At 45.4% G+C, this 20,011-nt stretch overlaps 1 protein-coding gene across 2 annotated transcripts in view; it reads right to left on the minus strand.

The window, feature by feature from the left end:
• LOC147108694 (collagen alpha-1(XIV) chain-like) overlaps window positions 1–20,011 on the minus strand; it is a 185,047-nt gene that overhangs the window by 153,487 nt on the left and 11,549 nt on the right. For both annotated transcript variants that reach the window (XM_086005412.1, XM_086005411.1), the window contains exons 2-4: window positions 11,225–11,329; window positions 3,613–3,756; window positions 394–567 (exon numbers count right to left, since the gene is read on the minus strand). In XM_086005412.1, coding sequence (XP_085861538.1) covers window positions 394–567; window positions 3,613–3,756; window positions 11,225–11,329 — 423 coding nt within the window. The remainder of the gene's footprint in view (window positions 1–393; window positions 568–3,612; window positions 3,757–11,224; window positions 11,330–20,011) is intronic.

The following is a 20,011-nucleotide window of genomic DNA, read 5'->3' on the forward strand; positions in this document are numbered from 1 at the left end:
ATGCAGCACAATCTGCCCATTGGCACCTCAAAATTGTGTTGATTCCTGTGTAAGTCGTGGGACCCCAATCAGCATATAATACATAACTGCCTGCAACAGGCAGGCACATCGGCCGCCCATTTGGAGGGCACAACCAAAATGGTGGCAGAGCTGGAATGGGGCAGTAAATGAATCTGCGATTTTCAGAGCACTACCACCCCATTCTCACTGGGCAGATAGTCAAAACTACTGCCCCCGCCACCCCCCACCGCCACGTGTGCTGGCAGAGCAGGCTCGACAGGCTGAATGGAATATTCCTGCTCCTTTGCTCTTACAAAATTGTAAACATGTTCTTGTTTTGTTTTGTTATGATTTTGTTACATCTAACACACGGAGGATATTTTGCCACTCTACCTCTTTTTGAATGCAATCTGTGTAATGTTTCTGTTTGATCCAGCTCTGTTGCATTGCTTGTAGGGATAGTAAAATCCAATCGAGTACCATTCTCTCCTGCTGCACCTGTAATCTTCTTTTTGTTTTGTTTATGTTTGGAACTTTTTTTTGAATGTTGCTCTTTCAGGACATTTACTGAAGTGAAGAATATAATATGCATTACAGTAAAATAAGTTGGGCAAATTAATTCCTATTCATAAATAAAAGCTGTCATGCTAATTGCTAACCCAAGTTACAGCAGTATGTGTTATTCTAAAAATAAAAGTATAAAACAGAATGGAGTGCTATATATAATGCACATGGCAAATCAATAGTCCAGTACATTGATACAGATACAGTCTGCACCGTACAGTCTATACTACAAACTGCACCACAAATTGTTGGAAACAGTATACACATAGAAACGTCCCCACAATGGTAGGAAACAGGCTATACATATACAATCTATACATACAGGCTACACCATAAATGGGAGGACATCAGTTCACACTATTGATTTCCCACACATCCATGGTGTCTACTTGATTGGTCACAGCAGAGTCCCAAAGCAGTGGCTCTGATCTGACCACCAAGACATAATGAAGAATTAAGAACCCAGAGGGCAACTCAGAGTGGAGCCGCCTGGCCAATCATCAGCATTAAAGGTAGGGGGTCTGAGGAGATACTGGAGAAACTTGGACTTTTCAGTCTTAAAAGGAAGCAATGGAGAGGTGACTTTATAGAGATATATAAGATAGTTAATCCTAACTCCTGAATACTGTTTCAAACTAAACTGTAACAGAAGATCAGGGTTACTCAGATTCAAACTAGTGAAAAGCAAATTTAGGACCAATTTCAACACATGGAATAGACTTCTGGATAAGAAATAGTTGGATGTTGTGATGGGGAGGAACCCATAGGGTATCTGGATTTTTGGCAATGACAAATTCAGAACTTAAGTGCAAACTAGTCAAATTTTCAGGCGATACCAAAGTAGGAGGGGCAGTGAAATCAAAGGAGGCAGAGACAACTCAGAGGTTACAGGTTGAGTCGGACAAAATATGCATGCGGGCAGAAAAATAGCAGATGAAATTTAATGCAGACAAGTCTAAACTATCACACATGGGAAGCGAAAATGAGCGACATGCATGCTCCATGAATGATGTTGAAATAGCTGAGGATTAAACTGAAAGAAACCGAGGAACCTCAACGCTCAATATCTGCAGCCAATGCAGAGCATCAATCAACAAATCCAACAGAATGTTGAACTATACAGCCAAACAGTAGAATAAAGGTCAGGGAAGGTCATGATCAAACTGAACAGTGCTCTCATCACAATGCACCTTGAGTACTGTGTCCAGTTCTGATCACAGAGAAACAAAGCAGGCATTCAAACACTGGAGGCAGTGCAGAGAAAAGCCATGAGGGTGATCCCTAGTGTCCGAGGGCTGAGCTATGGGGAAGGACTGGAGAAACTTCGGCTTTGGAGCCTGGTAAACAACTATCTGAGAGGTGATCTTAGAGGTGCATAAGATCGTCATTTCATGCCTCTTAAGTGGCTTTGCAGCCATTCAACTAGTAAAATATCAGCCAAGGTAATTAGTCCAACTCTAGAGAGCAGAAAACTATAGGAAAGTAAACAGAGCAATGAATGTGAACACCTTATACACTGACATGACCATCTCAAGATTTTGAAAGATTTACAGATACTGTATATGACTTGGAACCAAAATTATTTGCTCTTGTAATCAAACTGAATTTTGAAATCAGAAACAGATATTAAACTATAATGCAAATTTTAATCATTATGTGCACCGGTGTGGATTGTATTGAAAACTGTAGCCTAGATTTTCTGCTTCCACAGAATTGAGGTTCATCTCCAATGGGGTGGGACAGAGATGCACCACAGAGATGCACACAAAGGGTAGTGGAAATCTGGAACTCTCCCCCAAAAAGCTGTTGAGACTGGGTCAATTGAAAATTTCAAGACTGGGATGGATAGATTTTTGATAGGCAACGGTATTACGGGATACAGAACCAAGGTGGGTAAATGGAGTTAAGATACCGATCAGTCATGATCCAAATTGAATGGTGGAATACAGTAGGAGCAGAATGCGTCCCGTCTAATTTCCCCCCACCTCCGTGCCGCCTGTTCCAGATCCACCAAAGAAACAAAAATTGGCAGCGGATAGGCAGGAAATCTAGGCCTATGACCCTAAATTTCTTGGTTAGTTCTAGCCTTCTTTATACTTAATGATTTATGTAAATAACCAACTCGGAGGAGAATGAAACAGTCAGCTGAGCAGCATATCAGTGCTTTTAAAACTGCTTATGTTCATCTGTCGGTAGCTGTAGAGCTACTCAGATGTTCAAAGTGCCAGTGAGTGCAATGGAGGTTGGTCGGCAGAAGCTTAAGGGGGCATTTTAACTCCACCCTGCTCACCCAGCGGGAACAGTGTGAGCAATGGGTTAAGATGGCGGGGGGGGGGTTCATGCCACATTCCCGACTCCTCCCCCATCTTAACATGCCTGAGCTTAGTCACGGGCAGACAGCCTGCCCCAGGGGAGCGGGGGCCAAATTTAAATAGAAGTCATGTCCTGAAGGTGTTATTGGGATGGCACGCCATTTTAATTGTGGGCCCCATTAAGGCACGAACCCGCCAGCTTTTCCTGGCCCAACAAAGATACCTTGCCCCCACAATTGCAGACTTTAGCGATCCCCCACTTCCTCACTTATCAGAGACCATTTCTGTAGGTCCCTGGTGGCAGCCTGATTCAACCCCCCACTGCCCCTCCCCCCCATTTTTTAACTCCACTTTTAGTGGAGTGGAATGATGTGAAGGGTAGGGCTGTGTCTCTGGGATTGAGGCAGTGTAGTTCAAAGAGGATCAGCCCATGGTGGGATTTGTTGAGCACTTCTGGATCTTGGATGAAATGCTTGATTTGGAGGTACTAATTCTACATTTAGCACCAAAAATTATTTTAATAGTCAGTTATTGCTTTCAACTGTGCCGTGTAAACCATCAACGATACTATGAGTTTGACTACCTCGAAAACTGATGTTAATTCTTTAAGAAAGAAAAAATGTACATTCATTTCATTTTTTACACAAAATGAGTTTCAACTGCTCCATTGATCAGGCTGCAGTAAAGTCTGAGAACACTTATGTTAATTCCTGTGGATTGCAAACTAGATTCTTACTGATGAACTTTCTTTTGGCGTAATGGTGTTCCCGGGTTCCATTAAGCAGTAATATTTGGAGTGTGTACTCTTGAGTGGGAGAAAGGCCCACAACAGTTGCTTTTGCTATATTTGTCTTCAGGATTATTTCCCGTTCAGAGGTACCTGTGAAAGAAACAGACTGTAACTACAAAAGTACATTCATAATGGTTACAGAGTAGGACATTTGCCACAAGCCAACATGAAATCAAGCCTCCTTATATTGCTCTAATAGTATACTAGGGCAACATTTCAGCTTCAACCTCCTTTAAGCACAAAGGCCTAGAAATTCAGTGGTGCCCCGTTTGGGGTGCCAGCCTCGTCTGGGTGCCGGAAGTACCGCCCCGGAAGTAGTCGCAGCCGCCCGCCGCAAATTCAGTTTGAGCGCCCCAGAGGGAAGCGCGGCATTACTCGAGGCGCCCCGCATCCCTCTTGGGGCACTGCAGCTGAAGATCGCAGCGCAACGTGCCGCAGCGCCACACGCTGCAGCACGGCGCGCTGCGGTACTGCAGGCCTTCCTCCCCTTCTTAAAGGGGAGGGGCCTGCTGCAGCACGGGCGACGATCGCGAGTGCCGGCAAAAGAGCCTGGCACCGAGGAGAAGTGCCGGGCTCTTGGGACACAGCCGGTACTCCACGCGGGGGGGGGGTGGGGGGGCTCAGGAGGCCGGGGATGGCGGCGCGGAGAGGTGCTGGCAGGCGGCCAGCAAAAAAAATGGCCGCCTCGCACCTCAGCGCCTCTACCGCCGCAGGTAGGCCCCCCTGAACCGGTCGCAAATAGCGACCGGCGTTAAAGCAGGGGGCGCTACTAAATTTAGCGATCGGGGCGGTAGCGGGAGGCGTGGGCAATGGCGTCCAACCCACTAAGTGCCCTCCTAAGGCGCCAACGGGTGGCGCAGCCCACTGAATTTCTAGGCCAAACTGTGGTAGCATGAAGTATCATCCTTACTATTTTTCTTCTGAAGACCTCTAAAAGCAAGACAGCAAATTTAGTGAACAATTTGAGTCTGTGAGCTCATGTCTATTATGTAATGAATGGACCACTTGAAAAATACTGGAACTCTGATGAAGAATTCATTAACCTTGAGGGCCTATAGAGTGAAAGAGCAATAGAGATTACTAAAATAACAACAGAAAACGCTGGAAAAACTCAGCAGGCCAGGCAGCATCCATGGAGAGAGAAACAGATTTAACATTTCAGGTCTGGGACACTTCATCAGAACTGGAAAAAGCTGGAGATGTAACAGATATTAAGCAGGTGCAGAGACAGGAGGGGGGGAAGGAATTGAAGGAATATACTGTGCTTCTGTTAGAGGCAGGAAAAATAAAATGTTGCAAATGGGAATGACAAAATCATACAGCATGAAAAATGGGGGCAGGAGTTATAGATTGAAATTGTTGAACTCAATGTTGAGGCCAGAAGGATTTAAAGTGCCTAATCGAGAAACAGCACCTCATCTTTCGATTAGGCACTTTAAATCCTTCTGGCCTCAACATTGAGTTCAACAATTTCAAACTATAACCCCTGCCCCCATTTTTCATGCTGTATGATTTTGCCATTCCCATTTGCAACATTTTATCTTTCCTGCCTCATACAAAAGCACAGTATATTCCTTCAATTCCTTTCTCCCCTCCTGTCTCTGCACCTGCTTAATATCTGTTACATCTCCAGCTTTTTCCAGTTCTGATGAAGGGTCCCAGACCTGAAACGTTAACTCTGTTTCTCTCTCCACGGATGCTGCCTGGCCTGCTGAGTTTTTCCAGCGTTTTCTGTTGTTATTTCAGATTTCCAGCATCCGCAGTATTTTGCTATTATAATACAGATTACTATATTTGGTATGTCTCTATCTTGCATTGTTAAGATATTGATTAATAAGGTACTGATAGTGATGTGAAGATCAAATGGTGAAGCAGGGAGCTGGTGGATTCAATTCAGAAGTATTATGAGTGTATAAAGAAATCAGCATCATGAATGAATGGCAAGTTACCAACAGCCAACGGGAAGGGCAACTGAAAAACTGATTCAAGATCAAATAAGCAGAGACTAAGGGGTCATTTTGTGAGGCTCCTTTGTCAGCGGGTGAGGTTCCCTGCCGCAGAGTCATACTTGGAAATTTAACTGCTACGTTTGACCACCTTATACTACTTATAAGTGAACATGAATGAAGACGAACGTAACAATACTGTATTCAACGAGTGGTTTACTATGTTTGTGAAATGTGCAGGTTGCTGTGGATGTGGACATGTTCAATCTAATGCACCCTTGAAGGAACCGAGTTATTACAAAGTTTGACCATTTTATCAATCAAATAAAAAAAACTTGTTTTTAAAAAATGTTTTGGCACTTTGTCCCATCAGCATATTGATGCCTTTTTTACAGTACTAACCTGTACAGACATGTAGCACTATTTTGGCAACCTGCCGAGAGAGCATATTTGATACTGAAGGTATTCAAACCAGGTTTGTTTTTGTTTTGGCATGAAAGCAGTTCCTCACTTACACACAGGAACACAACTTGTAACTGACCTCATGCTTAAAAAATGGAACAGCCACTTCAGCCTTTTAAAATTAAATGCTTCAGGGATATATTTACAGGGTGAAATTCCTCTTTTAATGAAAGACAGGGGAATGTCTGTTTTTCTCTGTGATTAACAAGTTGCCAACAAAACCGTGGAATACCCGGCTTTCAAATGCACAATTCTTGAGAATGCAATTTGTTCACACGTTTTTATGGAAAAGGAACAGTAATTGAGAGAATTCTTTCAAAATGGACATTAATGTCACTGCAACTCTTAAGATGCTTTTACATTGGGCCCTTCTGTAGTTTTGATCGCAGGGGTGCTATATGCCAGCTCCTTGGAGTTACATGGCTGAAACAAATCTTCACCCAGACAGCAGAATTGTAAATTCTCAAAGAATCTGGATTTCCCTGCTCATGTGCAAGTGAAATATCATTACAGGTAGACTACCCTTTATCCGGACTTCCGAAAACCGAAACCCTCTAAAAACCGAAGGTTTTTTCGGTCAGCGTAAGTCGTGCGCACGACATGACCAGAGTGGCGCACGACTTACAGGCCTAGCCGGATAAGGGATAGTGTAGCATTTTTCCGCACTTCTGAAAACCGAAATCGCTCAGCGTAAGTGTACCAGCCTTTATCCGCACATCCGAAACCAGAAAACCTCTGAAAGCCGAAAGTGGAGCAAACATGACTTCTGAAAACCGAAATGCGCACGACCACGACCCCCGCCGACCCCCACCCCCGACCCCCCGGCCGAACCCGACCCTCACCGACCCCCGACCCCCCCGCCGTACCCCACCCCCGCCGACCCCCACCCCATTTCGGATAAGAGATAGTGGCCTAGAAATTCGGTATGGCCCCGCCAGGTCTTTTGCGCCCGAAATTTTGCGCCCGCCAGGATTCCCATAGCGCCCGCCTAAAATTCAGTTGCGACGGGCCAAGACGGCGGCGGGCGCTATTGCAGGGTTTGGCCGCCTCGCTACGGGCGATGAATGTCACTTTCAGGCGTCCAGCTCCCGCTGCGGCACCCGATGCGGTGCGGCAGGCTGGGGTACTGCAGGCCTCCTCCTTCTCTTAAGGAGGAGCTGCCTGCAGCCGTCAGATCACCGGTGGATTCCCCCGGCAAATGAGCCCGGCACCACGGAGAAGTGCCGGGCTCGCGGGACTCAGACATCAATGCCGCGGGGGGGTGGTGCAGGAGTCTGGGGAGGGAGGTGCGGGCAGGCGGCCGCCGGGAAAGCGGCCGGCCGCCGCTCCACCTTTATGCGCCGGCCTTTCGGAGCTGCAAGACCCCGTTTCACAAACGCTGTTTGCGGCTGCCACGGGCGAGGCGGCCGCAACTGAATTTGGCCATCGGGCCGGAATAGCATTGCAACCGGGGTGCTGCGCACACCGATGACGTCATCGGTGCCGGCGCGGCGCTACCGGCTAACGCCGACGTTAGGGTCCATCTGAATTTCGGGCGATAAAAAACTTCAGGCGCAAACCACTTTATAGCCAATAAGTGGGCGCAAACGCGACTGAATTTCTAGGCCAGTGTATCCTTTATCCGCACTCCCGAAAACCGAATTACCTCTGAAAACCGAAGTGTTTTCGCGCACCTTCCGAAATCCGAAATTTTCCTAAAACCGAAACACGGCTGGTCCCGAGGTTTTTGGATAAAGGATAGTCTACCTGTACTGCCATTTCATTACAGCTTGTAAACAACAACAACTTGTATTTACAGAGCACCTTTAACCTAGTAAAATGCCCCAAGGCTCTTCAGCAGATCCAGCAGAAATTGACACCGAGCCAAAGAAGGAAGAGACATTAGGACAGGTGACCAATAGCTTGGCCACAGAGGTTGGTTTTAAGGAGCTCTTAAAGGAGGAGCAAGGTGGAGAGGTTGAGGAAGTGAATTCCACAGTTTAGGGTCTAGACAGCTGAAGGCACAGCTATCAATGATGGGGCACTGGAAGTGGAGGATGCACAAGAGGCCAGAGGAGCGCAGAGTACTTGGAGGGTTGTAGTGCTGGAGGAGGTTACAGAGATAGGGAGGGACAAGGCCATGGAGGGATTTGAGCACGAGGATGAGAATTTTAAAATCGAGGCGTTGGTGGACCGGGTGCCAACGTAAGTCAACGAACACAGGGGTGATGGGTGAACGGAACTTGCTGCAAGTTAGGATACAGGCAGCAGAGTTTTGGATGAGCTCATTAAGAGCCTAAATCAATAATAAAGTTAGAGATCATGAAAGACCATAAATGTAACTCAGTAAGTAGGATTTTCATTTCTGTGCTTTTCTGCAACTAGCAGAGCATTTTTCAGAAGGAAGTTCATGATGAAACTGACAGTTATGATAAAACCTGAAATAAACTCTCGTGCTAGGCTATGTTTTCAACATTTTATTCAGATTCAAGCAATGCTGGGTGGAAATATTCTTGTTGGCCATAAAATTAGGAGGAAATTCCACCTATTGACCATAAACAACCCAGAGTGAGGAAAGGTAAATGTCAAATCACTATTTATTAGATTGAATTGTTGAACAAATAGAGAGTCACTGTTTCCTCTGACGAAAGGAAGCCAAATAAATAAAATAGACGCCCCCCCACTCCACTGGAGTTTGTACTTTAGTCACCGTGGGCATGGCCTTCCTGTTGACGTTAGCACAAAGCATCAGCTGGAGCTGAACTTTCCACTGTGAATAGCGATAACAATGCTTGCTACCAGGTTTCCAATCTTTCAAGTGTAGGTAGCTAATTACAGAGCTGGGGGTATGGAGTGAGGGCCAGGAAGGGGGGCTGGGCGGGGGGGGGACGGGGGTGAGAGGCGAGTAGAAAAAGGGGGAGGAACAGTTAAATACAGAAATTAAGCTACTGACCCAATATTTTGGGGTCAATTGTAACCCCAAGCGGGTTTCGGGCAGGCGGAGGTGGTGTGACTGCAAAATGCACTTGCTGGCCCAAGTCTGGGGCAGATGGTATTTTAACTCCCGGACCTCATCTACATGCTGTCGGTCAGTTGCTCGCCCAGAACGGGTCAAAGCGGCAGCCACAGCTGCCCAGTGGACCAAAGAGGAAATTGGGTAGCCAGAGGTTGCCGGCCAGCATTAAGGCAAGGCTCACCTGTAAACAGATAAGTCGCAGGGAGGAGGGTCTTGCGGGGTGGGGTGGGAGGGAGGGGGCAGGAGAGGAAGTTTGTTCCACTGTCAGATTTCGATTAAAGTAGATCAAAAACCAACACACTCCTCACCCCATGAAAAATGTTCAGAATTGAAATCCAGAAAATTGTTCCAGTGCTTCACCAGGGAAATTGCCATTAATAATATTTTTAAATTGTTGTTCAGAAAATAGAAACGTTATAGTGAAAACTAAGGCCTAGAAATTCACTTGGGCGCGGGCAGCTCGCTCGCGCCCAAAAGTTAGCGCTGGGCGGGGAGGCATTAGCGCACGCCGTATATTCGTCTTCTGCGCCCCAATTCGGAAGCGGGCGCTATACCAGGGTGTGCCCGCCTCCGTTTGGGGCGCTGCAACTGAATATCGGCGCGCTAGTTGCCGCAGCGCCACCCGATGCGGTGCGGCAGGCTGCGGTACTGCAGGCCTCCTCCTTCTCTTAAGGGGGAGGTGCCTGCAACGGCCGGAGCCCCGATCGCGAGTGCCGGCAAAAGAGCCCGGCACAACGGAGAAGTGCCGGGCTCCACAGAAACCAGCCGGCAATGCCGCGGGGGGGGGTGGAGGAGGCCGGGGAAGGAGGTGCGGGCAGGCGGCCGCCGAAAAAGCGGCCGGCCGCACCTTCAGCTTTAAAGCGCCCCACTATGGCAGCAGGACGGCCCCGTTTTCTGTTCGCTGTTTGCGCCCGCTTCGGAGGAGGCGGGCGCAAATAAATATGGGGATCGGCGCGGTTTCGGGGCGTTACGGGCCACCGCGCACACCGATGATGTCATCGGTCCCGGCGCAGCACTAACGGCTACCGCCGCCAATACCGCTGCACTCAATTTCCGCGCTACCACGCCGCCGGCGCAAAAGACCTCTTTAGGCGCTAAGTGGGCGCAAGGCCCACTGAATTTCTAGGCCTAACTCTTTAAGCTCAATATTATTAAAATATTATTGAGACTTCGGATTTTTCACAGAAATTGTAAGAACAGCCCAAAAAGTGAGATTTGGCAGAAATTTGAGAAACAGATCCAACCAGAAACAAACACAGAAAAAGGGGGGGGGAAGAGTCCTACACACAATGTATTAATCTACCCCTTATCTTTACAGATGCTGTGCATTTCCAGCATTTGCAGTTTTTCCTTTTTATTTAGACATACCTTAATGTAAGGCTTGTCTTACTCCTTCTGTCAGCCTAAACTCCAAATGGCTCCGGCTGCTTCATGTGGTTTTATTCTTTCAGTGATGTCAGTAAGGAAGCCCTACAGGTTTAGTTCAGTGAAATTGGGGTTAAATTGCCAAGGGGAGAATTTCCATAGGGATTCAGCTCCCCTTTCACCAGGCAGTAAAATATTGCCAAAGGAACCTTTCCATTATTGTGACTGGGAGGAAGCCCAGAGAATGATGGCATACTATCAATTAACGTGAAAACCCTTAGTTTCATTGATGACTCAATGCTTATATCATTGCCTAAAGTAATGAGACATATACTTCAGGAGGGTCATAGGTTCACTCGCTGGTCGTTACTGTTAGCTGATCTCACCAGGGCAGCAGTAGAAGTGCTGCAATTGGTCTTAGCATCCCTGGGCTAGGAAGGAGAAGTATCAGCAAATATTCCCGTTCCTGATTGTTTTCCATTATTTTCCAAAGGTCACTTTATTTTTTTTGTTTTCCTGTACTACTATATGTGAATGTGAGATGAGGATAGGATTGGGTTTGGCTGAATTATGACCTCATCTTCCCCACACCCAAACATCCTACTAACATTCATTGCCAAGACTTGCACATGATCACTTGGGTGAGGTACTTAAGTGCTGCTGGCACCCATGCAATTGTACCCCAGCATAAGTCACCACTATCAGGAGAGATGAGGAAGAAAATGCTACAAAAATGCATATGTACAGTTTACTTTTCACCAAGGAAGTGTAAAAAAAAAAGTCCCTTTACCTGCTGACGGCTTTACGCGTACTTTATACCCATGTTTGTTTCCATCAGCTTCTTTCCATTTCATCTGCAGCCTGTCTTCAGACAGAACAGTTAATTTCAATCTACCTAATTGCAGGAACAAAAAAAATATCGAAGAAACTGTTTAAAAGAAACTATATAAATGTGTTTTAAGAATTAAAAAAAAAAAATTTGTTTGAAGTAAAAAATGTAACATTAGGATGAGTTAAGAGTTTGGAAATTTGTAATGTCATCAATCTTGGGATTCCACCCATCTGCAGCGCAGTACACCTGCAGCATGGCTGGCCTCCCCAAAAAATGCAAGGCAAGCCTCTCCCAATCATGGTTGTCAGCTCTCAGTGCCTGGGAACTAAGCTCAACCATCAATGATATTGTGGCAAAGGTTGGTAAAAAAACAAAGACAATTTAGAAATGTATAAGGCACTCCAAAGAGGAACATAGAGAAGTGGGGTTTTGTTTTGCTGTAAAATCCAACAAAATATCTAAGGTTGAGAGTCTTCCTAAAGGAGTAAATGATCGCCTGATGACTATCAGACTTTTGTTGTCTTGTAAGAGGTATGCCACCATTATTAGTACCTATGCAGCAACCATGACAAACTCCGATGAAACCAAAAATGAATTCTATGAAGATCTAGAGTATGTCATCTCGCAGGTTCCTAGAAAGGACAAGCTAATTTTCATAGGTGACTTCAATACTCATGTAGGAGTTGACCACCAGTCCTGGAAGGAAGTCATTGGCAGGTACGTCATAGGGAAGTGCAATAATAATGGAACATTGCTCCTTAGGGTGTGTACAGAACATCATTTGACCATCACCAACATCCTCTTCAAGCTTCCAAGCAAATACAAAACGACATAGATTCACCCTCGCTCCAAATCATTGGTACCTGATTGACCACATACTGGTTCGCCAGAGAGATGTCAAAGATGTTAAGATCACACGAGTCATGCTGGGAGCTGAGTGTAGGATGGACCACAGATTCAAACTTGATCCACAGATAACTCCATTTCGACCACAAGGTTACAAACCCCCTAGAAGATTTAATATCACCAGACATAAAGCAGCAGGAGTGGAAGATCAGCTCTGTCAAGCTGTGTAATATCATCTCAGCACTGTCAAATTGGAAATGGACTGGAAAAACTTCAGGGATGCCTTATACTCTGCAGCCAGTAAAACCCTAGTGCCAAAAAAACAGAAAACACCAAGATTGATTTGATAAGAATGACACAGAGATCACTGAATTGGACATTGCCAATCACAACCAGTGCTGTGCTGCCAGACTGCCTATCTGACATCAGGTTATAGATAAGCCAGAATTTTCTCCAACCGAACATTCGTAAGAACAAAGATATCCTATTTGACTCTCACCAAAAGCTCAATACCCTGGACATTGACTCAGCCCTCTTCCAGCTTTTCACTCAGGCTCCCCCAATCCTATGTCCCATCCATAACATTGTCCTCTAATTTTATCCTCCTGTGCATTCTCCTCCCTCCTCCTGCTCCACCATCAGTGGCAGAGCCTTCAGTCACCTTGCTCCCATACTCTAGTATTTTCCTAAAATCCTCTGATTTAATATTTCTCTCCCCTTTAAAAGGCTCCTCAAAACTTTTATTTTACCCATGTTTTTAGTCATCCAGAGCTCTGCTGCTCATATCAAATCCAGAACTACAATAAGTCCCAAACTCCAACGACGCCTGTCACCGACGATCTCTGTTGGCACCCGTAATACATCATTCTCAATTTAAAATCTTTTCACCTTACTCCACCTTAACTCTATGACCTCCTCTATTCCCATGATCCAGCACATACCCTCTATTTTTTGAACAACTTTAGTCTTGTATCCCTTTCCTTCCACTGGGTAGAATTCATGACGGGGAAAATTGGGCCTGTTCATTGTCATTATTAGTGCCAACAACTTGCACCTTTAAAGCAATAAAATATCTCAAAGCACTTCATTGAGGTGAAAATAACCAGAAATCGAGTAGTGCTGTGAGTGTTTTTTTCTGTCTTTTAATACTCCTGTGAAGCGCCTTGGGATGTTTTACTACGTTAAAGGCACTATATAAATACAAGTTGTTGTTGTTGAGAAGAGTTGGGGTAGTGACCGATGGCAAGATCAAACAGGCAGATTTTAAGGAAGCTTTTGAAGGTGGCGAGAGAGGTAGAGAGGCAGGGGGCTCTGGTTCGGATGACAGTTATAAACTGCTTGCAATTTACTTAAGATAACAACTTTTAAAAAGTCAAGGAATTAACAAAGGTTATTTGGCGGAAGATGGAGTGGTGGAGGTGGGGATGCAAAGGAGGTCACAGTTGGAAGAATGGAGAGCACATACTGGAAGTTAGGACTGAAGGAGGGTGTAGAGATGGAGAAGAGGTAAAGCCATAGAGCGAGTTGTAGATGAAAACAAAGAAAGAATGGGGTTTAAGAACCAAATTGCCTTTTCTCATTCCTTAATTCCTTTATGTTTTTATCTTGTTTGAATCTCAAGCACTTTATGACTATCATCTGAACCAGAGATGAGATTATACCCAGTTCTTTAGCTATATCAGAATCCACATGGTAACTTTCATGGGGTAATTTTATCCCACTTTGGTTCTTTTTTACTGGTATTGTGTATTGTGGCAATCGCTGATGGTCAGTGCTCTCAGTGTAGGTAATCAGGTCTCCAGTTTAAATATATCATGCTATATTGTCAAATCACCAATCAAGAATCAAAGTCTATGGCCTAGAAATTCATTAAGGCGCTGCCAGCTTTGCGCCCAGTTAACGCCTAAAGAGTGATTTTGCGCCAGAAATCAGTTTGCGCAGATATTCAGCGCAGCGGTATTGGCGGCGGTAGCCGTTAGCGCTGCGCCGGCACTGATGACGTCATCGGTGTGCGCAGTGCCCCGGTTCCGCCCCGAAACCAGCCCGATCCCCATATTTAATTGCGGCCGCCTCCTCCGAAGCGGCCGCAAACAGCGACCAGAAAACGGGGCCGTCCTGCTGCCTTAGTGGGGCGCTTTAAAGCGGAAGGTGCGGCCGGCCGCTTTTTCGGCGGCCGCCTGCCCGCACCTCCTTCCCCGGCCTCCTCCACCCCACCCCCCCCCCCCCCGCGGAATTGCCGGCTGCTTTCCGCGAGCCCGGCACTTCTCCGTGGTGCCGGGCTCATTTGCCGGCACTATCCAGCGGCGATCTCCCCGTTGCAGGCAGCTCCCCCTTAAGAGAAGGAGGAGGCCTGCAGTACCACAGCCTGCCGCTCCGCAGCGGCTGGCGCAGCGGCGCCAAGAGCGCTGATATTCAGTGTCAGCGCCCCAAGCGGAGGCGGGCACACCCTGGTATAGCGCCCGGTTCCGAATTGGGGCGCTAACAATGAATATCTGACGATCGCTATAGGCTTCCCGCCCAGCGCTAACTTTTGGGCGCTAGCCAGCTGGCGGGGCCATAGTGAATTTCTAGGCCTATGCTTCTTTATTTAATCCTGGGCCTGTAACTTATGAGAAACTATAAATCACATCTTTTAATTATTGAACATTTTGGGGGGAAAATTGGCTCACGCCCCCTTTGGGGCACTAGCTTCGCCGGGGTGCTACTTTTAACGCCCTGAAAAAGTTAGCACCCCCGCGCACGAAATTCAATGGTAGTGCCCGAAGCAGGAGGCGAGGCTCTACTGGAAGCGCTCCCCCTCGCTCTTGGGGCGCTCCCATTGAATATCGCGGCGCTATGTACAGCAGCGCCACGCATGTCGACACGTAGCGCCGCGATACTACAGGCCTCCCTCCCCTGATTAAAGGGGAGGGGCTTAGTGCAGCACGTACTGGGGCCCTGCTGGACCACCGGGGAGGGGGTGCAGGCAAAACAGCCTGGCACTCAAGAGGAGTGCTGGGCTGACTGATCGCGGTCAGCGCCCCGCAGGAGGAGGCGAGAGGGGGCAGGTGCTGGCAGGCCGCCCAAAAAAAAATGGCCGCTTGGCACCTGCCCTTTAATTATCGCCGCTCCGGCCGCAAAAACGCCCTCCTGACCCTGTCGGACATAGCGTCCAGCGGTAGGTCAGGGGGAGCGAGCCAAGTTTGCGGCCGGGGCGCTACACACAGCGATGACGTTATCACCAGAGGCGCAGCACCGCGGGGTGCTAACGGCTACCGCTGCCGCTAACCTCCCGCTGAATTTCGTGGGAGGTGTTAGTGGTGCCGCGCCCAGAGGCTAGTTGCTTTGCGCCCTGTTAGAGCCCCCTGCGCAAAGCAACCAAATTTTTTCCCTTTTGTTTCTAAAGTTCAGCAGATTTTTAAAAAGCTCTGATTAGTTGAAGTGACTTCAAACAATTAGGAATCTCACAAATGAAAAAAATGACTCCCTTGTAGCTCTTTGCATCTCCTGTGATACAAAACATTAAAAATAATTCCCTGTACATTTCTAGCACTAATCTGAAGAAGAGTGTGGATACACAATGGGCCAGAAATTCCAGAACGGGGCTTGCAGCGCGTGCAAGCCCCGTATTTGCACTTACCCCGCGCTCCTGCCGATCAGCTTCTGGGACGCCTGAACTTGGAGAAATTGAAAGCACATTCCCGGGCAGCGTATGACGTCACGCCACCCAGGAGTGCAGCCAGCGCGGACCCAGGAGCGTGCAGTGTAAGTGAGACACGCCCCTTGAGGTCTCAGTTTCACTGGACACGCCCCCAATGTTTCTGTCAAGCTGCTTTGCTTTTTTACATGCAAAGCAGCAGTTTAAATAGGTTTTTGGAAGTTTTTTGAAGATTTTGGTAACTTTTATAAACTTTTTTAAATGTTTACATTATTTTGAGTAATCTGAAGTAGTTTTAAAGAGAATTAAAGCAATTTAAAGACTTTTAAAAGCCCTAAAAGAATTTTTTTAATTCCATTTATTTATTTAGCAATGTCGTCGTCATACGTGTCTTCACACTGTTCCCTTTGGGGAACTGTATGAAGTGGTGGAAGGATTTATGGCCGTGATTAACGCTCATTCCGTGACCGTAACCATCTTTGAACCAGCCATTAGGGCGGTTAGTCCTATGGCGGGAGGGTTTTACGGGCTCCCACAAGCTATACAAGGAGGGGGGGGGCCACCCACACCCACGGACGCAAATATCCCACTGGATGTCAACCCAGAATTTAGAGCCGGAGCTCCGACTCCACTTGCCGGGACTGTCTGGAGCGGGGTTCGAAACCCTACCCTGATCTGGCCCAGTGGCGGGGATCCTACCACTATGACAAACGCCCAATCCGATTAGCTACGTGAAATGGCAGCATAGGGCTCTAGTCACGGGGAGGGAAAAGGCGCAGGAAACGTATGGGTGTCACCTTTTGTGCGGAGTGGGCCTTTTGCGTAGCAGTAAGCATCCCCGCCGTTGGGCCAGAAGGAGTAGGGTTTTGAACCCCACTCCAGACAGTCCCGGCAAGTGGAGTCGGAGCTCCAACTTTAAATTCTGGGTGGACATCCAGCGGGATACTTGCGTCCGTGGGTGTTGGTGGTCCCCCCCCCCTCAGATGGGTTGTGGGAGCCCATAAAACCCTCCCGCCATAGGACTAACCACACTAATGGCTGGTTCAAAGATGGTTACGGTCACGGAATGAGCGTTAATCACGGCCATAAATCCTTCCACTACTTCATACAGTTCCCCAAAGGGAACAGTGTGAGGATACGTGCGATGATGACCTCTTGCGCAATGCACCTCCTTGGACCCTCAGTCGCAGATGCGAGAGGGCAAGTCGTGCAAGTGTTAAATTTTTTATTTTATTGACATGTAAAATGTTGGCCCAATAATTCCCTTCCAAATGCGCTAGTACGGTCGGGGTACTTACGCATCTGGCCGGATGAAATGCCGGTTTTCAGCATGCACAGTGCATGTGGGGAAAACCGGCATTTCCTGTCCTCTGAACGAAGGGGTTCAGAGGCAGAACGCGTGCGACTGCACAGGCAGCGCGTGCGCAGTATAATTCGCCGCTTTCATTAATGCTTTCAGTGAGGTCCAGTCATTACAACTTACACATGAAAAAAGCATGGGAACAGTTGCTACAGAGGCTGCGGAGGAAGATATTTCTTATCGTGGAGCTTCTGAAAGTATGTATGTCTGTATATATTCCTTTGCGTGTTATGTATATATTCCTTTACTTATGTGTATGAATGTATTATTTAATTATGACTTTCAGAGAAAGTAACTTATTGGAAAATCATAATTAAAAACATACATTCATAGTAAAGGAATATAAAACATACATACATATACGTAAAGGAATATATGTGGACATACATACATAACTCATTCTCACATTCCATTCACACAGCCACAATTGCTCCTTCTACCTACCGTTCTGAAAACCCTTTAAAAAAAAAAAAATTTTAACTTTAAAACTTACTTAAAATTTCTTAAAATAACTTCCCTCCCTTTCCCAAACAAAAATATTGCATTTCAAAATCTCCACGATAAAATATATCTTCCTCCGCAGCCAATGAACCACTTTACACTTGCTTTTTTTCAGTGTAACTTCTAAGGACTTAACCTCACGGATTTCATGAATGAAATCCATGAAGTTCACTGCGCAAGCGCTGCCTGTGCAGTCGCACGCGCTCGAGGTCTGGAAATGCCGGCGTTCCCCGCATGCGCTGTTCATGCTGAGCGCCGGCATTTCCAACGGCCAGAAGCGTGAGTAAGCCGACCGCACTCACGCTTCTGGCCTGGAATTTCTGGCCCAATCTTCCATAATACACTATTTTTGGTACAAACTAAAATAAATGTGACTTATTTCATTCTGTTGCAAAAATGTGTAGTCTGTATTTACCATGCCCTCAGAACACCCCAAAGCATTTTAAACCAAGTTTTTATTTATCACCAAAACTTTATGCGATGATAATTTAGAGACACTTAAATAGTACTGTAAATAGATTTAAAATACCATTACAAAAAAATCTGGTTTATTCAGATCAAATCCTTATGTGACTTATTTTAAGCTACTTCGGTTTTAAGTCCATTTAACTGTACTTGTTTAAGCTTTGCTATTTTCCGTTATTTCTATAATAGCTGTGTTACAACAGTAACTACACAATGTTATTCATTCTATGTGGAATGCTTTTGGACCTGTCTGAAAGATTTAATAAGGCACTTTATAAGTGCAATTATTTTTTTAACAGTTAATGTTGCTAAATAAATTCATTTCAGTTCTGAAAAGGGGTCTCCATCGGAAACATTAACTCTCTCTTAATTCTCTTTCAAATGCTGACAAGCCTGTTCTGCAGTTCCAATATTTTCTGTACTTTATTCATGATGTTTTTAATTTCATTGATGCTTTATTACCAAAGAAACAAGTTAAAATCCTCACAATATAATACAGCACTGTAGATGACAATACCATCTTTATTGTAGCACATTACGATGAACAGTCACAAATCTCTGCTAAATGTAACAGCTGTGCTGATACAAACTGGTCTTCCTGGGACAATTACGTTTTGATCTGTGATGAAGTCTTTCACCCTCATAAACCTAATTAGCATTTGCTGGTATTATCTTTGTGTTACTGAAACAGAGTAATCACTCTATCCAGTAACTGGGTAAAAAGAAACAATAGCCATTGCAATGCAATTCCTCCTTAGAAAAGGGAAGGAATTAAAGAAAATCAATTAGACCAGTGCAGAGTGAAAAAACTGAAAACTCTTTCCAGTTATTTAATTTTAAAAACATGAATACATTTTGTAAGATATATTTCAAACAGCAATGCTGTACAGTTATAAACGGATAATTAGTTATGAGATTGTAAGAGGAAAGGCATTACACTGGGTCATTTGATCTAAAAAGTGCTCTGTTGCTGCATTCCTGGTTGGAATGAATACTGAATAGAGTGAATAATTAACAACTACCGGTATTTACTTAAAAAATCACTTTTATCTACAACTATAACTCAGATTTTATACTTACAAAAATGCTGCTCATTTTTCTTATTTCCTGTACAACAGCCATTAAACATTCAAATGACAGAATGAAAGTGAAGACCACAAAGAAGAGTTCATATTGCACATATAAAACACATTTGTCCTGTATATGAATACAGAAATTGTCATGCTGTTAAATGGCTCAGGGGGCACAAGAGAATATTGCACATAAATTATGAACAATCGATGTTATTCAATTCTAACATACTAAAATTGTTAATATAGCATCGTTAACCAAGCGCTTTGACTGACTTCTTAATACTTCAAGTGATAAAATCCTAACATTTGTTAACAATAGTTTTGTATGTGGGCAATAGTCACACCTCTTATACAGCATACATATACTTAGCTTTAAACTCGATAACAATGACAACTGAAGTAAAGACTAAAGCTAACAGCATCACTTTCTGGTTTTATTTCAGTCCAGTTTAATAGCTAGTCTTGAGACAGGCGTTGGTCAAGAAGTGATATCCAGAAGAAAACTGGCATTCAGAATAAAGCGTGCCTCTTTGGCATTTAACAGCAGATCTCCCCTAGTGCTGCTCACAGTGAGTCAGAGGTTATGCTATTTATAAGTGCAGGAGCCTTATGCAATATAATGCACAATGCATTTTGCTCCTTCTAAGGTGCAGCTGTGTGTAATGCGGTCTGTCCCTTTACAGTCACAAGGTCTAAATATGGACATCTTGAGGTCAATTAGAGGCTATTTGCATTTAGGAACATCTTGAGGTTAATTAAAAAGTATTTTCTGTTGCTGGGAAAGTTTTTCCTGTAGATTTTCTTTCCTCATACTTTATTGTAAGTGTGACACAGAAATTTGCATGTTTGACAAAATGTGGCAG

Source organism: Somniosus microcephalus, chromosome 13 (genome assembly GCF_052327205.1).
Source record: "Somniosus microcephalus isolate GS21.2 chromosome 13, FLI_Smic_1.0, whole genome shotgun sequence".
Taxonomy (NCBI): domain Eukaryota; kingdom Metazoa; phylum Chordata; class Chondrichthyes; order Squaliformes; family Somniosidae; genus Somniosus; species Somniosus microcephalus.